General features: G+C 46.2%; 5 protein-coding genes across 5 annotated transcripts; 4 read left to right on the forward strand and 1 right to left on the reverse strand.

Moving 5' to 3' along the window:
- Positions 1 to 2,497: 2,497 nt before the first annotated feature.
- MCYG_03914 (PT repeat family protein) lies at positions 2,498 to 8,065 on the forward strand (the record flags this gene model as incomplete). The annotated part of the gene is made up of 2 exons (XM_002848362.1): positions 2,498 to 2,783; positions 2,862 to 8,065. The coding sequence occupies 2 exons, from the start codon at positions 2,498 to 2,500 to the stop codon at positions 8,063 to 8,065; spliced, it is 5,490 nt and encodes a 1,829-aa protein (XP_002848408.1).
- A 962-nt stretch (positions 8,066 to 9,027) lies between these two features.
- MCYG_03915 (uncharacterized protein) lies at positions 9,028 to 11,139 on the forward strand (the record flags this gene model as incomplete). Its single annotated transcript, XM_002848363.1, has 4 exons — positions 9,028 to 9,148; positions 9,332 to 9,454; positions 9,520 to 9,654; positions 9,749 to 11,139. The coding sequence occupies 4 exons, from the start codon at positions 9,028 to 9,030 to the stop codon at positions 11,137 to 11,139; spliced, it is 1,770 nt and encodes a 589-aa protein (XP_002848409.1).
- Positions 11,140 to 11,548: 409 nt separating this feature from the next.
- MCYG_03916 (nucleolar complex-associated protein 3) lies at positions 11,549 to 13,615 on the reverse strand (the record flags this gene model as incomplete). The annotated part of the gene is made up of 1 exon (XM_002848364.1): positions 11,549 to 13,615. The coding sequence occupies one exon, from the start codon at positions 13,613 to 13,615 to the stop codon at positions 11,549 to 11,551; it is 2,067 nt and encodes a 688-aa protein (XP_002848410.1).
- A 249-nt stretch (positions 13,616 to 13,864) lies between these two features.
- On the forward strand, positions 13,865 to 14,698 carry MCYG_03917 (ribosome biogenesis protein NIP7; the record flags this gene model as incomplete). Its single annotated transcript, XM_002848365.1, has 3 exons — positions 13,865 to 14,326; positions 14,505 to 14,606; positions 14,665 to 14,698. The coding sequence occupies 3 exons, from the start codon at positions 13,880 to 13,882 to the stop codon at positions 14,686 to 14,688; spliced, it is 573 nt and encodes a 190-aa protein (XP_002848411.1).
- Positions 14,699 to 15,264: 566 nt separating this feature from the next.
- On the forward strand, positions 15,265 to 16,645 carry MCYG_03918 (defective in Cullin neddylation protein 1; the record flags this gene model as incomplete). The annotated part of the gene is made up of 5 exons (XM_002848366.1): positions 15,265 to 15,345; positions 15,438 to 15,481; positions 15,861 to 15,937; positions 15,990 to 16,164; positions 16,219 to 16,645. 5 exons carry the CDS (start codon positions 15,265 to 15,267, stop codon positions 16,643 to 16,645), a joined length of 804 nt encoding a protein of 267 aa, XP_002848412.1.
- Between the last annotated feature and the right edge of the window lie 201 nt (positions 16,646 to 16,846).

Consider the following 16,846-nt stretch of genomic DNA (forward strand, 5'->3'; position numbering starts at 1 on the left):
TAATCGATGGTTTACAAGAAAGTATGCATTTACGTGAAAGTCCCGAGCACGGAAGTTGTTAACTAATGTCTCTCGCCTCTCCTGAAGTATCCTAGGTAACTTGAGCTCCTACCTTGGTGAGCCATTCCTGGCGTGTCTCCGAAATGGCATAATGCATGTGATTCGGTCTTTCGTAAGGTCAAATTTGAAGGAAAGGGATGCTTTCTCGTCCCTTCATATAAATATTAAGATACCAAAGTATAGGGAGATGGTAGTGCATAGATGAACGTTTTTTCCTTGAACTTTTGGCTAACGTGGTATCTCGCCTGCTCATGCTGTTTTCAACTCGGTAGCATTGTGTCTCTCTATCCAAAGATTATAGCTATCCAAACCCACAACCATCATCTCCTACACGTTCGCTCACCCTGGAGAAATCCCCGCACAAGATACCATGGCTTCGATGGTTTTTGAGTTTCTAGGCATATCAATATTTACCGTTGAAAACCGTCTTTAAACTGTTAATAAGAAACGTTAATATAGATATATACGTCCTCTTTTGAATCTAGAGCAACGATGGAACACCAGAGTGTAGGTCGACTGATTGGAGAAGGTAGGATGAATTTTTTTCAGCATGATCAATACTGTTCCAGTATACATGTGGGCGTGATCATGCAGGAATATCCCATATTTACCAAGTTACCATTGGGCTGATCAAGCGAATAAACCAATGAACCGGAATAGAAATGGAGCTTGCCCTTTTATCACCTGGGCTTCTCGAGGAGGTTTCTTGCCCCTAAAGGCCCAACTAGGACACTACTAAATGCGAAGTTTGCTACCACTCCGAGAATATGGAGACAAGAGCTTCTCTTGTCAATCCATGCAACACAACGCTTTGACTGCACCTTGCTATGGATCCGCCACGGCCCCGTTGGCCGACCTTGTGTTCTCTCTATAGAGGAATATCTATAAAGCTGTCTTCCTCTGTCAAAGAGCAAAACTCCGATTGTTTTTGTATGAAGTCGGGCACACACTGTATCTTTTTGCGCAGACATGCTTTCTCCGTTATACTTTATCAGCTCACGCTGTGAGTTCATATTCAGTATATAAGAAGGGCTGCTACTTCAACCCATCCAATTCACAGTGCGCTCTCTCACCGCTAAATCCATATCTTGGTGGGGCTCTCTCTCTCTAGATATTCTAAGGGCCCAAAGTTGTTATGTTGCTCCCCAAGGTTAACCCATTTGACAGACGGTAAAAGAACGATGGCTATGGGAGAGGGGTTGGAAGTATGCTTATCTCTATGCCAATAGACCCAGGACGATAAGAAATGACCGAACATCTCGTATTTCCTAGCCTCGGATGAGACCATGATCTTCGAATTATCTTTCCAGCCAAAAAAAATCTCAACTTTTCTCGCTCTCCCCATACCGTATCACATGACCCCACCAAAACCCATCCATGTCTCAACTCCTTTTTTATATGATAATAACAATAATGTAATTGAATACTTTTAGAGGTTATGAAATAAAAAAAACAAATGGTCATCTCCCTCTTAGTGTGGGAAATGTTCCTGCCCAACTCGCATTGCCATGCCTCGCCTCCTGCATGCCTGAGGTTGCTGCGTTCTGTCCGGTTAGGCCGCTGATGGGCATATGTATGTATACGCTATGCTAGCTCAGCGCACCAAGTAAACAACCGGTGTCGAAATATGGAGCCTTAACACATACATGGTAAAGAGAGAGAGAAAAAAGAAAAGAAAAAAAAAAAAGGAAAAAGACGGTTCGACATGCTGTGAGCTTTGCAGCAAATGAGCTCTGCCAAAAACTTTTCTGCTCACGCTAACGGGCCTTTATCCCTATGACAACAAGACAAGTTTAGCGCTAGCCGGTTGAGGTAGGATGAGGATGGTCTTCTTTTTCTCGTGGTGGAGTTGTAGAAAAAATTTTGATGTCCTTGATATTGCTTTTTGTTTCTTTTTTCTTCACAAGCAAGCCATTTGCCTATGATCTTCTTCCTCTTCTCTCTTAAACCAATAAACATTGCATCAAGTCCCCCCCTTGGGAAGGAAAAAAAGAGTCTTGCATTTACCTGTTCTTCAACTCCCCTCTCCCATCTGCTTCCCCTCTAGTTTGTCAAGGGAAGGACAAAAAACACCCACAGCTTCAAGCGACCTTCTTCACGATTAATACGAAAAAGTTCCTTTGCCTGTTCTGTGCTGTTGATTTTCTTTTCTCTTTAGTTTCGTTCTCTTTTTTTGCCTCTTGATACCCTCGTCGTCTTTGGGGGCAATAGTCGTTGATTCCGAGCTCCGATTTTTTTTGTGAACTGCGTTGTAATAATTCGCTGCAGAATTCCTCTATTTTATTCTCCTTCTTCTTTCTGTATATCATAGGCTAGCTTAACATTAACAGGCTTCGACCGACTTCTCAACGGCCAACGACGTTACGAGTTTCACGCAGATACACGAGATAGAAAGAGACCGACAACTGGAAGAGGAAAAACAGCCAACTCTTTAGCCATGACTGAAGATATCAAACACCCTATTACCATTGCCATCCGTCGACCAAGCAAGACTCCATCTGTCTTTGTTGCCGCCTCATTCACAGACCCGGCATGGGAGCCGGTGGAGCTGACTCCTGAGCTTGTAAGCTCGAAAGACGCATCGACTACCGAGGATAGCTCTACACGGATCGAAGAGTACGAGTTTTCAAAGAAATTCGAGCTACCCGAAGGCAAGCACCAATATAAATTTCGTCTCGACACTGATGAGAAGACTTGGTTCTGTGACGAGAAGGTGGAGACAGGTAGGTTTGGATTTCTCTTCAGCTTTGCATACCTTGATGTTGTCAACATGTAACTGATAGATATGGATGTTTTCTCAGTGGTCACTGAAAATGGAATTTCCAACAATCTCCTCGTTGTGAACGAAACCTCTCCCACCTCCCAGACCAAAGATTCTAAATCCACCAACGGTACGTCGGGCGATACCGAATCAAAGGAAGTCACCAAGGAGGAGAAGGGGAAGGATGAAAAGGTCGAGGCGGTCGAAGAGGCACCGGCAGCCGCCATCATCACGGATAAGTCTGACGACAAAGAAGCCCCCGTAGACGTGGTAGACAAAGCTGCTCCAGCAAAGGAGGAGAAGCCAGACGACCCCGTGAATCCTGTTGTCGAGAAGGAAGCCACTGGGAAAGAGTCGGATGCTTCACAGGAAATAAAAGACCTACCCTCGAAGGATGAAGTAAATGCTTCTCCTGACGAAACTAAGCAAGATTCCAAAGGTGTCAGTGAGGGAAAGGGTGATGATAAAATAGCCAAAAAGGAAGAGACTATTAAAAAGACTGAAGAGACCATACCTGCTGGCACTCCTAAGGTGGAACAGGTTTCCGTTGTCCCTGAGACGGTGAAGACAACAGCGGACGAATCCAAGGCTATTGATTCAGAGCCTTTGCCCAGTATCACATCAGAAACTGTGGATATTCCAAAGTCTGCTGATAAGGAATCAGAACAAACGCCAGAGCCAGTTACAAAGGTCCAAATTGAAGATACCCTGCCAGAATCTATAACGAAGCCGTTGGAAGAGCCCAAGGAGTTAGAAAATGGCCTGGAATCCAAAAAAGAGCTCCCAGAGAAAACGGATGTCGTCGAAAGCTCTGACAGAGTTGAAGCTATGAAGGAAGACACCACTCACAATGTTGTAACGCTTCCTGTGGCCGAATTCGGGGCTGACACTGAAGAGCCGAAGAAGGAAGCCCTTGAACAACTGGATTCTGCAACTGCAGGGTCGGAGAGCATCTCTAAACCTGACTTGGTGCCTGAAACTACCTCCAAGGCTGTCGAGGAGCCAGCCACTGACGAATCGGCCGTGACAGCCTCAAAAGAGGCCGCAGGTGAAGAACTGACCAAGGGCGAGCCTCTATCAGAGACCATCAAGGAAGAAGCTATCCCTGACTCCCTAGATGAACCAACTGCCGCAGAGCCGGAGGCCACTTCAAAAGAGCAAACCAAGGATGAACCAGCGGCTGAGCAAGATGTAACGCCGAAGGCTACGCCTGAGGTTACGGAGAAACTCGCTTCAGATGAAGTTAATGAACCTGCTGCTGCGCCAGAAGCCTCTCAGGCTGAGCTGATCCCGGAGACCGTAAAGGATGAAATCCTTGTCAACACCGAGGAACCCGTTTCCACAGATCCAAAGGCTGCGGTTAACGACCCAGAAAGCACCCAGCTACCTCTGAAAGAAATAATTCCAGATAAGGTTGTCGGCCCTGTTACCACAGAAAACGAAATCAAGGAAACGCCAGCACCCGGGTCTGATCTACTCTCGGAATTTGTAAAAGAAGCCCCTGTTGACACTGAAGCATCGGCCACATCGGAAGCAAAGGCTGCCGTTGAGGAGCCAAAGGTTTCTGAAATGACTGAAGGGGAGAAGGTGGCCCCAGTACCGGACACCACTACTGTAACAGAGATTCCTGTAGAAACCGAAGAACCCATTGACAACAACACGGAGGCAGCCACCGAAGCTTCTAAGGATTCTGAAGTCAACAAGGAACGAGTTACCAATGAAGAAATCTCTCCAGATAAAACCCCTGAAAATGACGCCACAGCACCCGATGAAGCTACTGGGGAACCAGAGGAAACCTCACATGAGCCAGAAGCACCCACCGAAGTATCAAAAGAAATTGTCCCCGAGCCAGAACCTGCACCAGTCGAATCCAAAGATGAAGAGGTTCCAGGCACCACTGAAACTCCAGCTGCTGACAAACCCGAGTCAGAGGAAGTCGTCCCAGCTACTGATAACACCGAAGCGACTCTTGATGTGTCGAATGACGCTGCCTCCACTAATGATGTTGAGGGTCCTTCCACAACAAATGAGCCAGAACTAGCTGTTGAAGAACAAAAAGACGAGCCTGTGCTCGAAATATCAAAAGAGACTCCTTGTGATAAGGTTGAAGAGAGTTCTGAAAATGTAGTGAAAGATGTCTCTCAGCCTGCCCCAACACCCGATGAAGCTAAGGACGAACTCACCAGTGGAGATACTGAACCTTCTCCAGAGCTTGTAAAACCAAGCAAAGACGAATCTAGCACTGATAAGGCCGAGGATATTGCAGAAAAGCCAGCGGGAGACATAACCGAGGCTGACACCGCCTCGGAGGAAGTGGTTAGTGAAACCAGTAAGGAGGTTGAAGCCGCTGCTGAAGAACCAGAGAAGGATGTCAAGGAATCGGTTCAGGCCTTGGAATCAGCTGAGGGTGACGTTGCCCCTGACAACATTCTGGAAAAGGAGCCAGAGACTACCACAGAGGAGCAGCCGGTGAAAGCCGATGGCAAACCAACGGAGGAGCTGCTGCAGCCCGCAGTTTCCATGGATGCTTTAGAACAAGTCAAGGAGAAAGCAGATACTGCCGTAGACGAAACTCCTGTCCAAAAGGATTTAGACATCACTTCCGAAGAATTATCAAAGGATGCTTCTGGACTTGAGACCACCGAAAAGGAGGCAAACGATGTGCCTGCCGATACTTCCGCCCAAGTTGATGAAACTGGCCTTTCCCATATTTCTGCAACAGAGAGTAAGGCTGCTTTTGTTCCAGAAAGCAATGACGTCTCTAAGAGCCAACCCGAGGTCACCGGCGAGGAAATTGTTCAACCTGCTGAAACTAAGCAAGAGACTGGCGATATTGGTGGTGGAATTGTGGATCCTGCCTCAGAACCTGTCTCTGAATCTGTACCCGAAATTACAGAAAACCAAACTAAGGACACCTCTGCCGGGGATATTCAGCCAGATAAAGAGAATGATAAGGCCTCTAAAGAACCTGTTGTTTCTGACTTGGCAGCAATCGAAGGTGTTGAGAGCGTAAAATCTCAACTAACTAGCCCAGAGGTTTCCGAACAGCCAACAAGTGAAGCACCCCAGGATAACGCCGCCACTTCTGAACTTCCAACTGAGTCGAATGAACCTACTGTAGAGGAAGATTCGCCTGTCACTGATGCACCTAAGGAGGCTAGCCAAAAGATCTTAGAGACCGACGGCTCCAAGGATACGGAAGAGACCTCAGAAAAAGTGCCTGAACACATTATTGAGGAATCAAAGACGCCAGATGAACAGAAAATCTCTGAAATCGAGGAGCCAAAGCTTGAGAAATCAGCCAACGACACTGTTCCTAAGGGCGAGACACCAGATTTTGCGCCAATTGAAGCAGAAAGCAAAGAAGCTGACTTACCTAGTGAAGATGCAAAGGAAGAGACAGGTCAAACAGTAGACGAGCCCTCCGACAAGCCGGCTGTTGAAGTTTCTGAAGGGTCTCGAGAGCTCGATGTTAGCCAAAAACCTGAGGAAGTTCATGACGAGCTGTCCATTGTCCAGGATGTTAACGAAGAGATGAATGCTCAACCTCAAGCAGAAAATGTTGTGGAAGCACCAATAGATGTGCAAAAGAAGGCGGATGTTGCAGTCATCGATACGCCGCCAGAGGTCCCGAAGGATTCTGATGAAATCCACAATGACGTCACTATGGCCGGGGAAGAACTTAAATCCGAAACGGAACGGAGCTTGGACCACGTTGCCAAAGTTGACGACAAGGAAGTCAAGGAAGCCGTAGCAGAAGAGCCCCCCACTGAGAAAGAGACTATTGAAGCTGAGACTGGACCAGAAAACCAAGATACCACTCCCGCTGTAGTTGAGCGGGTGGCGAACGAGACTCCTGTGCAAGAGCCTGAAACTACTGGAGATGACGCCCCCAAGCCAGAGAACGTAGAAGAGGTTCCCAAACCATGCGATACCACTGAAGTAAAGAACGACGTACTCGAGCCTACCGAGCCAACGGTGGCTCCTATGCAGGAAGAAAAAGATGTTACCACGGCTGAAGTTGAGCTTCCAGATGCTCCTGCTTCAGAGGTTGAGACGCAAGATACTGTCTCTGCCCTAGCTCCCAAGCCCGCTGACCAGCCTGCCAGTAGCTTAAATGATGAGCAGGCGGTTGACACTTCTGCCCCTGCCGAGACCGTAACAGATAACCTTGAAAAGACCGTTGCGTCTGAAACTGTGCCTGAGCCTACCAGTGAGGTTTCAAAAGAGGTTGATGAAGTCTCACAGCCGCCAACAACCAACACTGACCCCGAGCCTGAGGTGCATATGAATGAGGTTGAAACCACTAAAGAAGCCTCGGATGAACAACATGCAGAAAAAGTGGCCCAGGAAGATGAGGGTGGATCCAAAGCTGACCTGCCCGGTGTTTCAGTAGACTCCATCCAGGGAGCTGACCTTCAAGGCAAACTCCAATCAACTGATACCAAAGAAGAGTTTGTGATGGATGATGCAAATCTTGACGCGACTCAACCAACGGAACCTACTACAGAGAAGGGGGAAGAGCCTGCGGACGCCCCTAAAACTAATGGTGCTACGATAGCTGCGGCGCTCGGGGCTGCTGCTGTTCTTCCTGCGGCGGCACTCCTAGCGGCTCAAGTCGGCAAGTCTAAAGCTACTGATAGCAAAGCCACTATCCCTGAAACAGATGCCCCAGAAAACCTTCAGCATGTCAACACGGACACCGTTCAGGATCAACCAGAGGCTGATGTGAATGGCGAGTCTTCCAAAGATGCTCGATCCCTCCCTGTGCCGGAAGATCCAGCTATTGTCAAAGATACCTCGACTACGGATGCATCGTCCGAAAACAACCAGGCCGATATAACTGAAAATAAATCTGCCCCTGTACAACAGGTGGAGGAAACATCTACTGACAAAGATGCGCAAGAGGCTGTTACCACTGGAACAGAGCCCGTCCCTATAACTGATGACGAGTCCAAGAAAACAACTGCAGCTGAGGCCTCTAAATCCCCAGAGGAGCCAACTAGCAGCAGCACCGCGGACGCCGATGCCTCTGCCGTCGTGGCCACTACCAATGGTACCAAAACTAATGGCACTAAAACCAACGGAACTTCTGATGAGAATCGTCCTCCTACTGGCAACCAGTCCGTTAGCTCTTTCACGGCCCAGCGGAGGGATAACTTCCTCAAGGCTTTGTGGCGTGCAATCTTCGTCAACTTTTTCGGCAGCCTCTTTGGATTCCGCCGCCGTGACACCACTGCTTAATAAATTACTATTTTGGACTACCCTTACCACAAATCCCTCCTATCTATTGGAAAGATAGGTGTTGTCGATATAACCCAGCGGCTTATTAGTTGCTGTGGTAGCTCTTTTGAAATGGCCTCCTAATTTTGCGAATTTTTCATGTTTTCTTTTGTTGAGTTTCCTTTTGTATCCCTTTCATATGTACTCCCAGAATAATCCATGATATCCCCATTTTGTTAATGAATCCTGTTATGACTATTTCTGTGATGTATGAATTTTGATTTTCAACTACTCTTTTGGAGAATGGTGAATATCTGTTCTAGTCAAATAAAACGATATTATATTGCCTTTACCTTCCCTTTATAGAACTTAATGTTCTATATGACTAGTTTTGGATTTTATATACCCAAACAACCGCCTTATTCTTCTTACCCTTATGATATCCACAAACTCAGAGTGAGCCGGTCTTGGAGAAAAATGTCACAAGCCTATAGAGAGGTTAGGTAAATGACAGCAGCTTTGTGATCTATAGGCCCAATAACAACAGCCAACGAATGGAGGGAAAGGGGTTTTAGGCCATACCTTCTTCTACTAAACTCTTCTACTAAATATCTAGTGTCTAATGGCCTGCAAGCTCAAAATATGATACTATGAGATTAGCTTTAGCAAGATAGGTATTGTTCATACCTTTTCTTGTCAAGACAGTTCTTTATATTTCAGTTAGCGCCTCGCTAGCGCTATATTAAAGGAGGACAGCTTTGATAACGGAACCCTCCTTTATAAACCCACAACACACTATTTGGAAAGGCAAAGTAATCTCACCTATTTCTTTAAATATCTGACCTATCTATCTACCCTGGCTAATATCTGCTGTTTTCTTCACTGCTAGCCCCATTTAACTATCAATTTCTCTAGCTTGAAGCACAGCCTCGTGAATATTCCCCTTAATTTTGATACTGTCGTTTATCTCATCTACTCCTGCAATGGAAGGGCAAGGTTGCCAGCAGACTTCATCAGATTCGCCAGAGTTCCAAAGTGCTCGCCCAGCACTAGTCCAATTTCCTAGGCCAGCAAGTTTCTCTATCGGTCAACATGACCTTAGTGGTAAGTGGAAGGTAAAGGGGGAGGGTTATCAGAAGAGCAAGCCCAGCTTGAAATCTAGTTCTGTACCCTATCTTAGAGTATATGGCCCACCAGCCAAAGGACTATTATGAGCCTTCTCTGCTCATTAGCTATTATCCTTGAAACAAAGTGATGAATTTTGTGCTAATCTATATATTTATCAAGCCCTTGAACTTCCGAGCTTCTACCGCCACAGACAAGCCAACAATGCAGGTGAAAGGAAATTCCAAGCTCCCGTTATTTTCCCTGCCTTGAGTGAGACTGTTATCTGGCCAGTCATATACCCCAGTACGTTAAGAGCAAAGCTCCACAGAGACAAAGCCCGAGATAGTGAATTCTAATGTGTTTGTCAGCGAATTTGGCAGCTAGCCCAGAAGCTAAGGATAAAGAGAAGGGTACTACTGCTGCTGCTATAGAACCTGAACTTCCTCTCACACCAGTCAAACCAGCAGAAACTGAGGATTTCAGCCCATCCTTTGACTGCCCTAGTATGTTGAAACATTCCCTTAATGTCTTTCATACTGAAGCATGGCGTTTTCTTTTGTTTCATTTCAAAATTATTTACATATATTGCCTTACCAGCAAACCTGGTAATCCAGAAGAAACGTCTGCCAGATCTTTCCCATGCTCAGGCAACTGCTTTCCCCCAGTGGCCTTTGCATGGAACAAGATCGAGGTACGCAACAGCGCCACCACGAGCTCACCTCCACCCCCTTCCTGCTGCCCCAGCTATCCGAAAGCCAATCAAGAGGAGATATAGGGAGGTGTCGAGAGAGAGGCCCACCATCCTTACCAAGCTCATGGAACAGTTTAATGTGAGAGACTGGTCAAGGCCAGAGACTCATCCAGGAGTGACAAATGATAAGGATTATGCCGGCAGAATCATTCCAAATGATTCTGTTTCAAATTCCTCTCAGAACACCCACGGCGAGGTGAAAATTTACTATCCTAGGCTGAAGGATAGTGAATCTAGCTCTGCCCCACCGAAATCCGCACCTCTCGTACAATCGGCAGCTGACAACGTATCAAGGCCATACAAAGCGCTACCGGTTACAATAGAACGAGGAAAGCAACCAGGTCTGCGGAAAATCTCATCGGCTCCAGCTTTACCAAGGCCGGAGGTGGATACTGAGGAGTTAACCAGGCTCCTGAACTGCGATGTCCCTCGCCCGTCAAATATTGAGAGCATCATATTGGAAGGCCCGTTACTTGCAGCCACCCAAAGGGACTTTCATTCAATAGATGAAATCCCCAAGCATGTTCAGGTGCCAGTTACTCCTTGTATTCAAGGGACGTTTGAAGGAACGGTGGCGCCAGTATCGCCAGCAACGATGCCAACTGAGCCCGCAGTAGCTCACCCTCACATCAGTGATGTTATTAATACCCATTTCGAACGAATATCGATGGCTCAAGCTGCCAATTCAGATGCCATCTTGAGAAGCCTACAAGGGCTAACGAACGAAATCAGGGCGCTGCGAGTGGAGGTCAGAGCAAATACCAACCATCTCCATCAGCTCAACGGCAGAGTTGCCGCCGTCGAAGCGAGGTTGGGTGGCCTACTACAGCCATCTGGAGGCATGCCGTTGACAGGTTACCAGGGACTCGCCAACGCGCCCGGCAGCAATTTCAGCAGCAGCCAGCCCCCAATTAGGCACCCAAACCATCGTGACAGTCAACCCAATGACAGCGGACCTGTTCGCGATGCCCAGCGTGGTGAACCAAGTGAAAGGTGTGTGTACAGCCAACAACACGCCGTACTGTCCCCACGTCTAGGCATGACGTCGAACCCGCTGTCTTCGTCCACTGAGCCGTCAACAAACACGCCACCCCCTCAGAAGTCTCAGGTGATATCGCGAAATCGACAATCCGACCGGCAACGTATCCCTCGGTCCCGGGATGCCAGTGACAATAGCGAATGGGGTGGAACTTCAAACTGGTACCGAAAGGCTTGTGCAAACGCCCAGAGAAATTGAACGATGCTGTAGCAGCTCACCATCCGTTTTGCATGTACATCTTGCCGAACCAGTGCTCATGGGCAATATGTCATGTTCTTGCTACTGTGGAAAGGGACTAGCAGGTTTGGTTTGTGAAGTATGAAACTTCACCTTTCTTTCTTTTTTCAATGGCCGACAATATGGCGCATATCTAGGCTGCTTCAAGCGTTTTGGTAATAAACTTGGAGTCTTCCTCGCATCTCAACACTTCATTTATCCAGCATTGGTATCAACAGCACATTCTTCAGCCACGAGCAGGACCTTATCCAGATTCGGCATTACGGGAAAATGGCAGGCCCGTTATCTCTCGTGTCTTTGTCAGTACTACAGTCAACAAACGTGAAGAATGATCTGGGCGAGGATAATCATCGATATTTATTCTACAAATTTATTTGACAGTGGCTATGGCTTTTTCAACGTCCTTTGCAGCCTCCCTAACCTGTGGGCAATAGTGTAATTTTAATAATTCCCCTTCCCATATAGTTGAAGCAAAAACATTGCTCCTTTCTACGTCATCAGCATTAGGGTCATATATTCCGTCGCCTTTCCGCTCTTCCGTGTTCCATAGAGGTGCAATCTTTCGTCCATGTAGCTTCGCAGCACGAGTAAGAAGTGACAAGACTGCTAATGCTGATTTCTCCGGCAGCTGGAGTGCCGAAGTCATGAGCCGTTTTGTGAATCCTGCAATACGAATTGGAGGTGGCGCTTTGTTGGCCTTTGCAGTTAAAATGGATTGGAGGCATCGAATAAGGAGTACGGTGGGAGTTTGGAAGTCAACCTTCTTTGCCTGTGTATTGCTATTCGAAGAAGTGTTGTTGTCGTTTTGGTGGTCATTGTATGGATTTGGGTCGGGTAGGCGGAGTGATTTGTTAGGATGGAATTCGATATCTGGGTTAATGGATAAAGCATGTAGCGACTGGTAAATATTACTTATGAAGAAGCTCAAATCTAGATGGAGAGTTGAAGCCGCCTTGCTTGCATCTTGGCCTTCGAGAAGGGCGAATGCAGTAGTCGAACATAAAAGAGCATCCCGAGTAGCATTTCGGGTCTCATTCATATTGGGCCAGCTATCATCCTCCTCCTCGTCATTGTCCCCAGCCTCAAGCTGCGGGCTTATTAAACTCGAGCTGGTAGAGCGAGAGATCAAATCTCTGAGGACTTCTAATAAATCTCCAAAGAAGTCTTGATTGATAAGATGCGAAAATTTAGCGAGCCCCTCTAGAACAGCGCCCACAAGTTCAGGGTTGCGTGTCTTTAGAGTGCGAAAGTAGGTAGTGAATACAAGCTTTAGTGTTTCCGCTTGCATCTTATCCCGATGTTCATGGCTTACCAGGGCGTCAGCCTCCTTCATGTCCTTCTCAACAAGTTTTCGCTCTTTGATCAACTTTCGTTCCTTTTTGGTTCGAAACTCTCTTTTTTGCTTTGGCTTCTTTCCAAAGTTGTTTCCCTCTGGTTCTTCCTTATCAATCGCATCCTTGGAGCCCTTGGACGAGAATTCGGAAAGCAGTCGCAAGTGAAGGAATGTATCAAGTACGCCTGGTCGAATCCTGAACTCCTTCGCTTTGATTGCCTTGGCCAGTAAAGTCACAGCTTCTAGAGAGATGGTGCCGTCATCATCCTTGGAAAACACCTCCTCCATGGTTTCACGGCACTTGACAAACTCTGCATCTATCTGTCGACGCGCCAACTGTCCAACTAGAATCTTCAGCAACTCCCCACGGAAATTGAAATGCGGAACGGAAGTTAGAAGGCTGCAGGCACAATTGACCGACAAGCTCTTCAGGCCAGAGCTATACGCCTCACTCCCTCGTTTGGCTCGAGCCAACAATGCAAGTTGTTGTACATATTCGCGATAGCCTGAAAGAAGCGATTGCTCGAACGCACGGAGTTGTTTCACTTCTTTAGAGACTTTTGCCGTCAGCTCTTCGCCTTCTAATGGCCGTATCCGATAACCAGGTATGACATCCTTGTACACTGCCGCCTGGGTGGCTAGCGCAAGTTTCTTCACTGCTGGGAGTGACGCAGATGCTGTCATTTCCGTTAGTTTCTTAAAAAGATCCATATGCTCTTCTGGCTCTTCGTTTATCTGCGAGGCTATCCGAGCCAGAGCTTCTTTTGCTTCTAGTATCTGGATCTTGACGGGCACAGAGGATTCTGGCGCAGGAACTGTTTGAGCGTTCGAAGCAGGTTCATCATCTTCCACATCAGATGAAAATATGTCGCTCTCTGAGCTTTCCTCTGGCTTCTCATCTTCCTCCAGATGCTCCAATGTGCCCTCCTGCGTCTTTATCGGCAACCGGGTCTTTTCCTTGCCCTTCTTCGTTTTCCGCGGCCTGCGCTCGTAGTCCTGCTCGAGGTCCCATTGTGCTGCCTGGCTGTAAAACTTGCTTTTCAAATTTGTTGAATCGCCCGACGGACTCAGCCGCCTCCTTTTTACAGAGACACTGGCCGCCATCATATGTGAATTAAAAGGGTCGTCTTTTTTTTTTTTTCTTCCTTATTTGATATCTTGATGTGAAGAGTAAATAAAATTTCTTTCTCGGAAAAAAAGTTGCCAAGATTTCGCAACTCTAAAAATTCATATCGATAAAGGAAATATTTCTTCAGCAAGATACCGAAACAGTCAGATTTCCCGCCATCAAGTCGGTAGTCTTAATTAATACGGAGCACCAAGCTGCCTGAGAGCATACTGAGGTCTAGCTACAACGAACACCCAGCCATGCGCCCACTCACAGAGTCCGAGACTCAAACCCTCTTCACAAAGCTCGCCAACTACACCGGCCGATCTCTGAATCATCTTATCGCACCACCCACCTCGTCCAGCGACGAGTCCGCAGATGATCGTTATGTCTTTAGACTGCACGGCTCGAGAGTCTACTATCTCCGCGTCTCTGTGGCCAATCTTGCCACGTCGATTGCGAGGCCGAACTTGTTGTCGATAGGTACCTGTCTTGGAAAATTCACAAAGACCGGAAAATTCAGACTTCATATCACGGCGCTAGATGTGATAGCACCGCATGCCAGGTATAAGCTGTGGATCAAGCCCAATGGAGAGATGCCGTTTCTCTATGGCGGAAATATCGTAAAAGCGCATGTTGGCAGATGGAGTGAAGATTGCCCGGAGCACCAAGGAGTGATTGTGCTGTCTATGGATGATACGCCTCTTGTAAGTTTTATTTTATACCTTTTGTCTTTTCACTTTGTACTGCAAAGTGCCAAGCAGTTATTTGTTACAGCAGTTATTTGTTACAGCAGTTATTTGTTACAGCAGTTATTTGTTACAGCAGTTATTTGTTACAGCAGTTATATGTTACAACATTGTCTAATCTGTTATTCTCGTCCAGGGCTTCGGAGTCACTGCTCGATCTACCATGGAGGCTCGAAAGTTAGACCCAACTGGCGTTGTGGCATTTAGGCAAGGGGATATAGGAGAATATTTAAGAGAGGTAAAATTTTACTCATATCAATTGCTATACCAATGTTCCTTGCTGACATATTACTTAGGAGGATACCCTTTTCACTACGTAGCTTACGTTCAATGGTCTATTTGCAGGTACAAAAAGCGGGCACTGATGTTTTTTGCGCTACCGGAGTTCTATAGTGGCACTGTACTTTATAGATAATTATAGTTTCTTAGATGGGTTTGAGATAGCAAACGTTTATTATTGTCAAGTGTCACATCTACTAAATCCAAATTTAGTATCTCTGACCATTCTACTTTTGTATTCTACCGTTGAAAGCTTGAATTTCCATATGTTTTCATTGTCTTTTTTCCTTTTTATATGCAGAGTCAATGGTTCGGCTTTACTTTCCGTTTAAGGACGCGTTTATGTAATCAATTTAACCTTATTCCTACCTCAAAATAATGTCACGTGCCTTATCCCTCACCTTCTTTAGGTCCGTGCGTTTTTCTCTCTTTCTTCCTTTTCAAAGTAAACAAATCAAGAAGTAAAAGAAGAAGAATAAGGAAGAAAGGATATTTCTCTCCTTTGAATAAATCAGTGCAGCTTGAACCCTGATCTTCTTCGAAGGGGGTGCTTTTATTCCTATCTCTCTGCATCAAACCTGCAACTGTGTACCCCTCTGATACCCAACTGAAGAGCCATGCCACCAAGCTCGAGTCAGAAAAGTGCTATAGCACAATTTGTTAGTGTCACTGGAGCAAAAGATAGTGTTGCCATGAAGGTATAACATTGTCCCAGTTTATTTTTTCATCTATGGGCTCCTTTTCTGAGAGCTCGGATTTGCTTCTCTATGCTAACTATACGTGACATCAGTGTCTCAAAGCAAATGGTTGGAAGGTAGACCAAGCTATCGATGAGTATGTATCACCTACTATCCTATCATTTATGTCCATTTCCAAGCCCTCTTATTGCTGTTTTTAATATATTCTTGCTGCCCCTCTTCTGCCCGACCTCTGTACCGGTTACCGAATCTGTCAATGTGTTAGATTCGATTCATCGAGCGTGATTGGAAACCCCTTCTAGAGTGGGGTTTTTTGTTTGAATGTGGGTTTTCTAACAGCTGGTTTCGCTTGAAACTGGAGCATACTCCAGCTATCTGATGGTTTCTGCCCAATATCTATATAATACATCATACTACTTTTAACTTATTTTATTTACCGGTGTTCACTACAAATTTCTGCAAAGTACCATTCAGGCTCTTCTAAATTCCATACTAACCAGGGTTTTCAATATTAGCTACTTTCAGAATGGTCAGTCCGGAGCCGTGCAAGACAGAGCAGCCGCGGTGAGCAAAATATTCGACAAATACAGAGGTAGAGCAACCATCCCGCCCTTTATTCCTATCGGAGCTAATAATAGTGGTAGACGACCCCGACAGCCCCGATGAAATTGGTATCAATGGCGCTATGAAATACTTTGGTGATATTCAGGTCAGGTTAGATGAGGTTGCTTGTCTTGCCGTGGCTGAGTTACTACGTTCCCCATCCATGGGCGAGTTCACTCGGAAGGAGTTTATAGAAGGTTGGATAAAAACAACAGAGTATGCCAGCCCCTTGACACCTTTTGCTATTCTTATATACTTACGATGTCACAGGTGTGACACTATCCAAAAGCAAGCCGCATATGCGGATAGCCTGCGTAATCTGCTTCTGGCAGACTCGGACTACTTCCGACGAGTATATCGCTATACTTTCCTTCTGTGTCGAATGCAGGGCCAGCGCAATGTCAACATAGAAATTGCCACGGAGCAGTGGCAGCTTTTCTTCACATCGGAGAATGGAGGGATTGCTTGGGAGACGGAATCCGTGCCATGGCTGAAATGGTGGGTCGAATTTATTGAGACCAAACACAAACGTCCAATCAATAAGGATCTGTGGGAGCAAACAGAAGTTTTGATGCGCAAAACTATGGAGGATGAATCGATGGATTGGTGGAGCTCTGATGCTGCATGGCCAGGGGCTATCGATGATTTCATTGCCTTTGTAAAGGAGAAACAGGGGGCAGGGGTAACACAGCAATGATAAGTATAGAGATATGTAACTTGCATTTTGCATATACTTCCCTTCTCTTCATCCTTTTCCATCTACTTTTTCGGTGGGGGCAATGCTTGGAGTAGTATTACTATTTACATTTACGTTAAGAAGGCCAATACATAGAATAACTCCTTTGGCTATTGTTTCAAGGCATAGTACTTAGTATATATAAATGCTGCTATGTACCAG

Source organism: Microsporum canis, genomic scaffold (genome assembly GCF_000151145.1).
Source record: "Microsporum canis CBS 113480 supercont1.3 genomic scaffold, whole genome shotgun sequence".
In the NCBI taxonomy this organism is placed as follows: Eukaryota; Fungi; Ascomycota; class Eurotiomycetes; order Onygenales; family Arthrodermataceae; genus Microsporum; species Microsporum canis.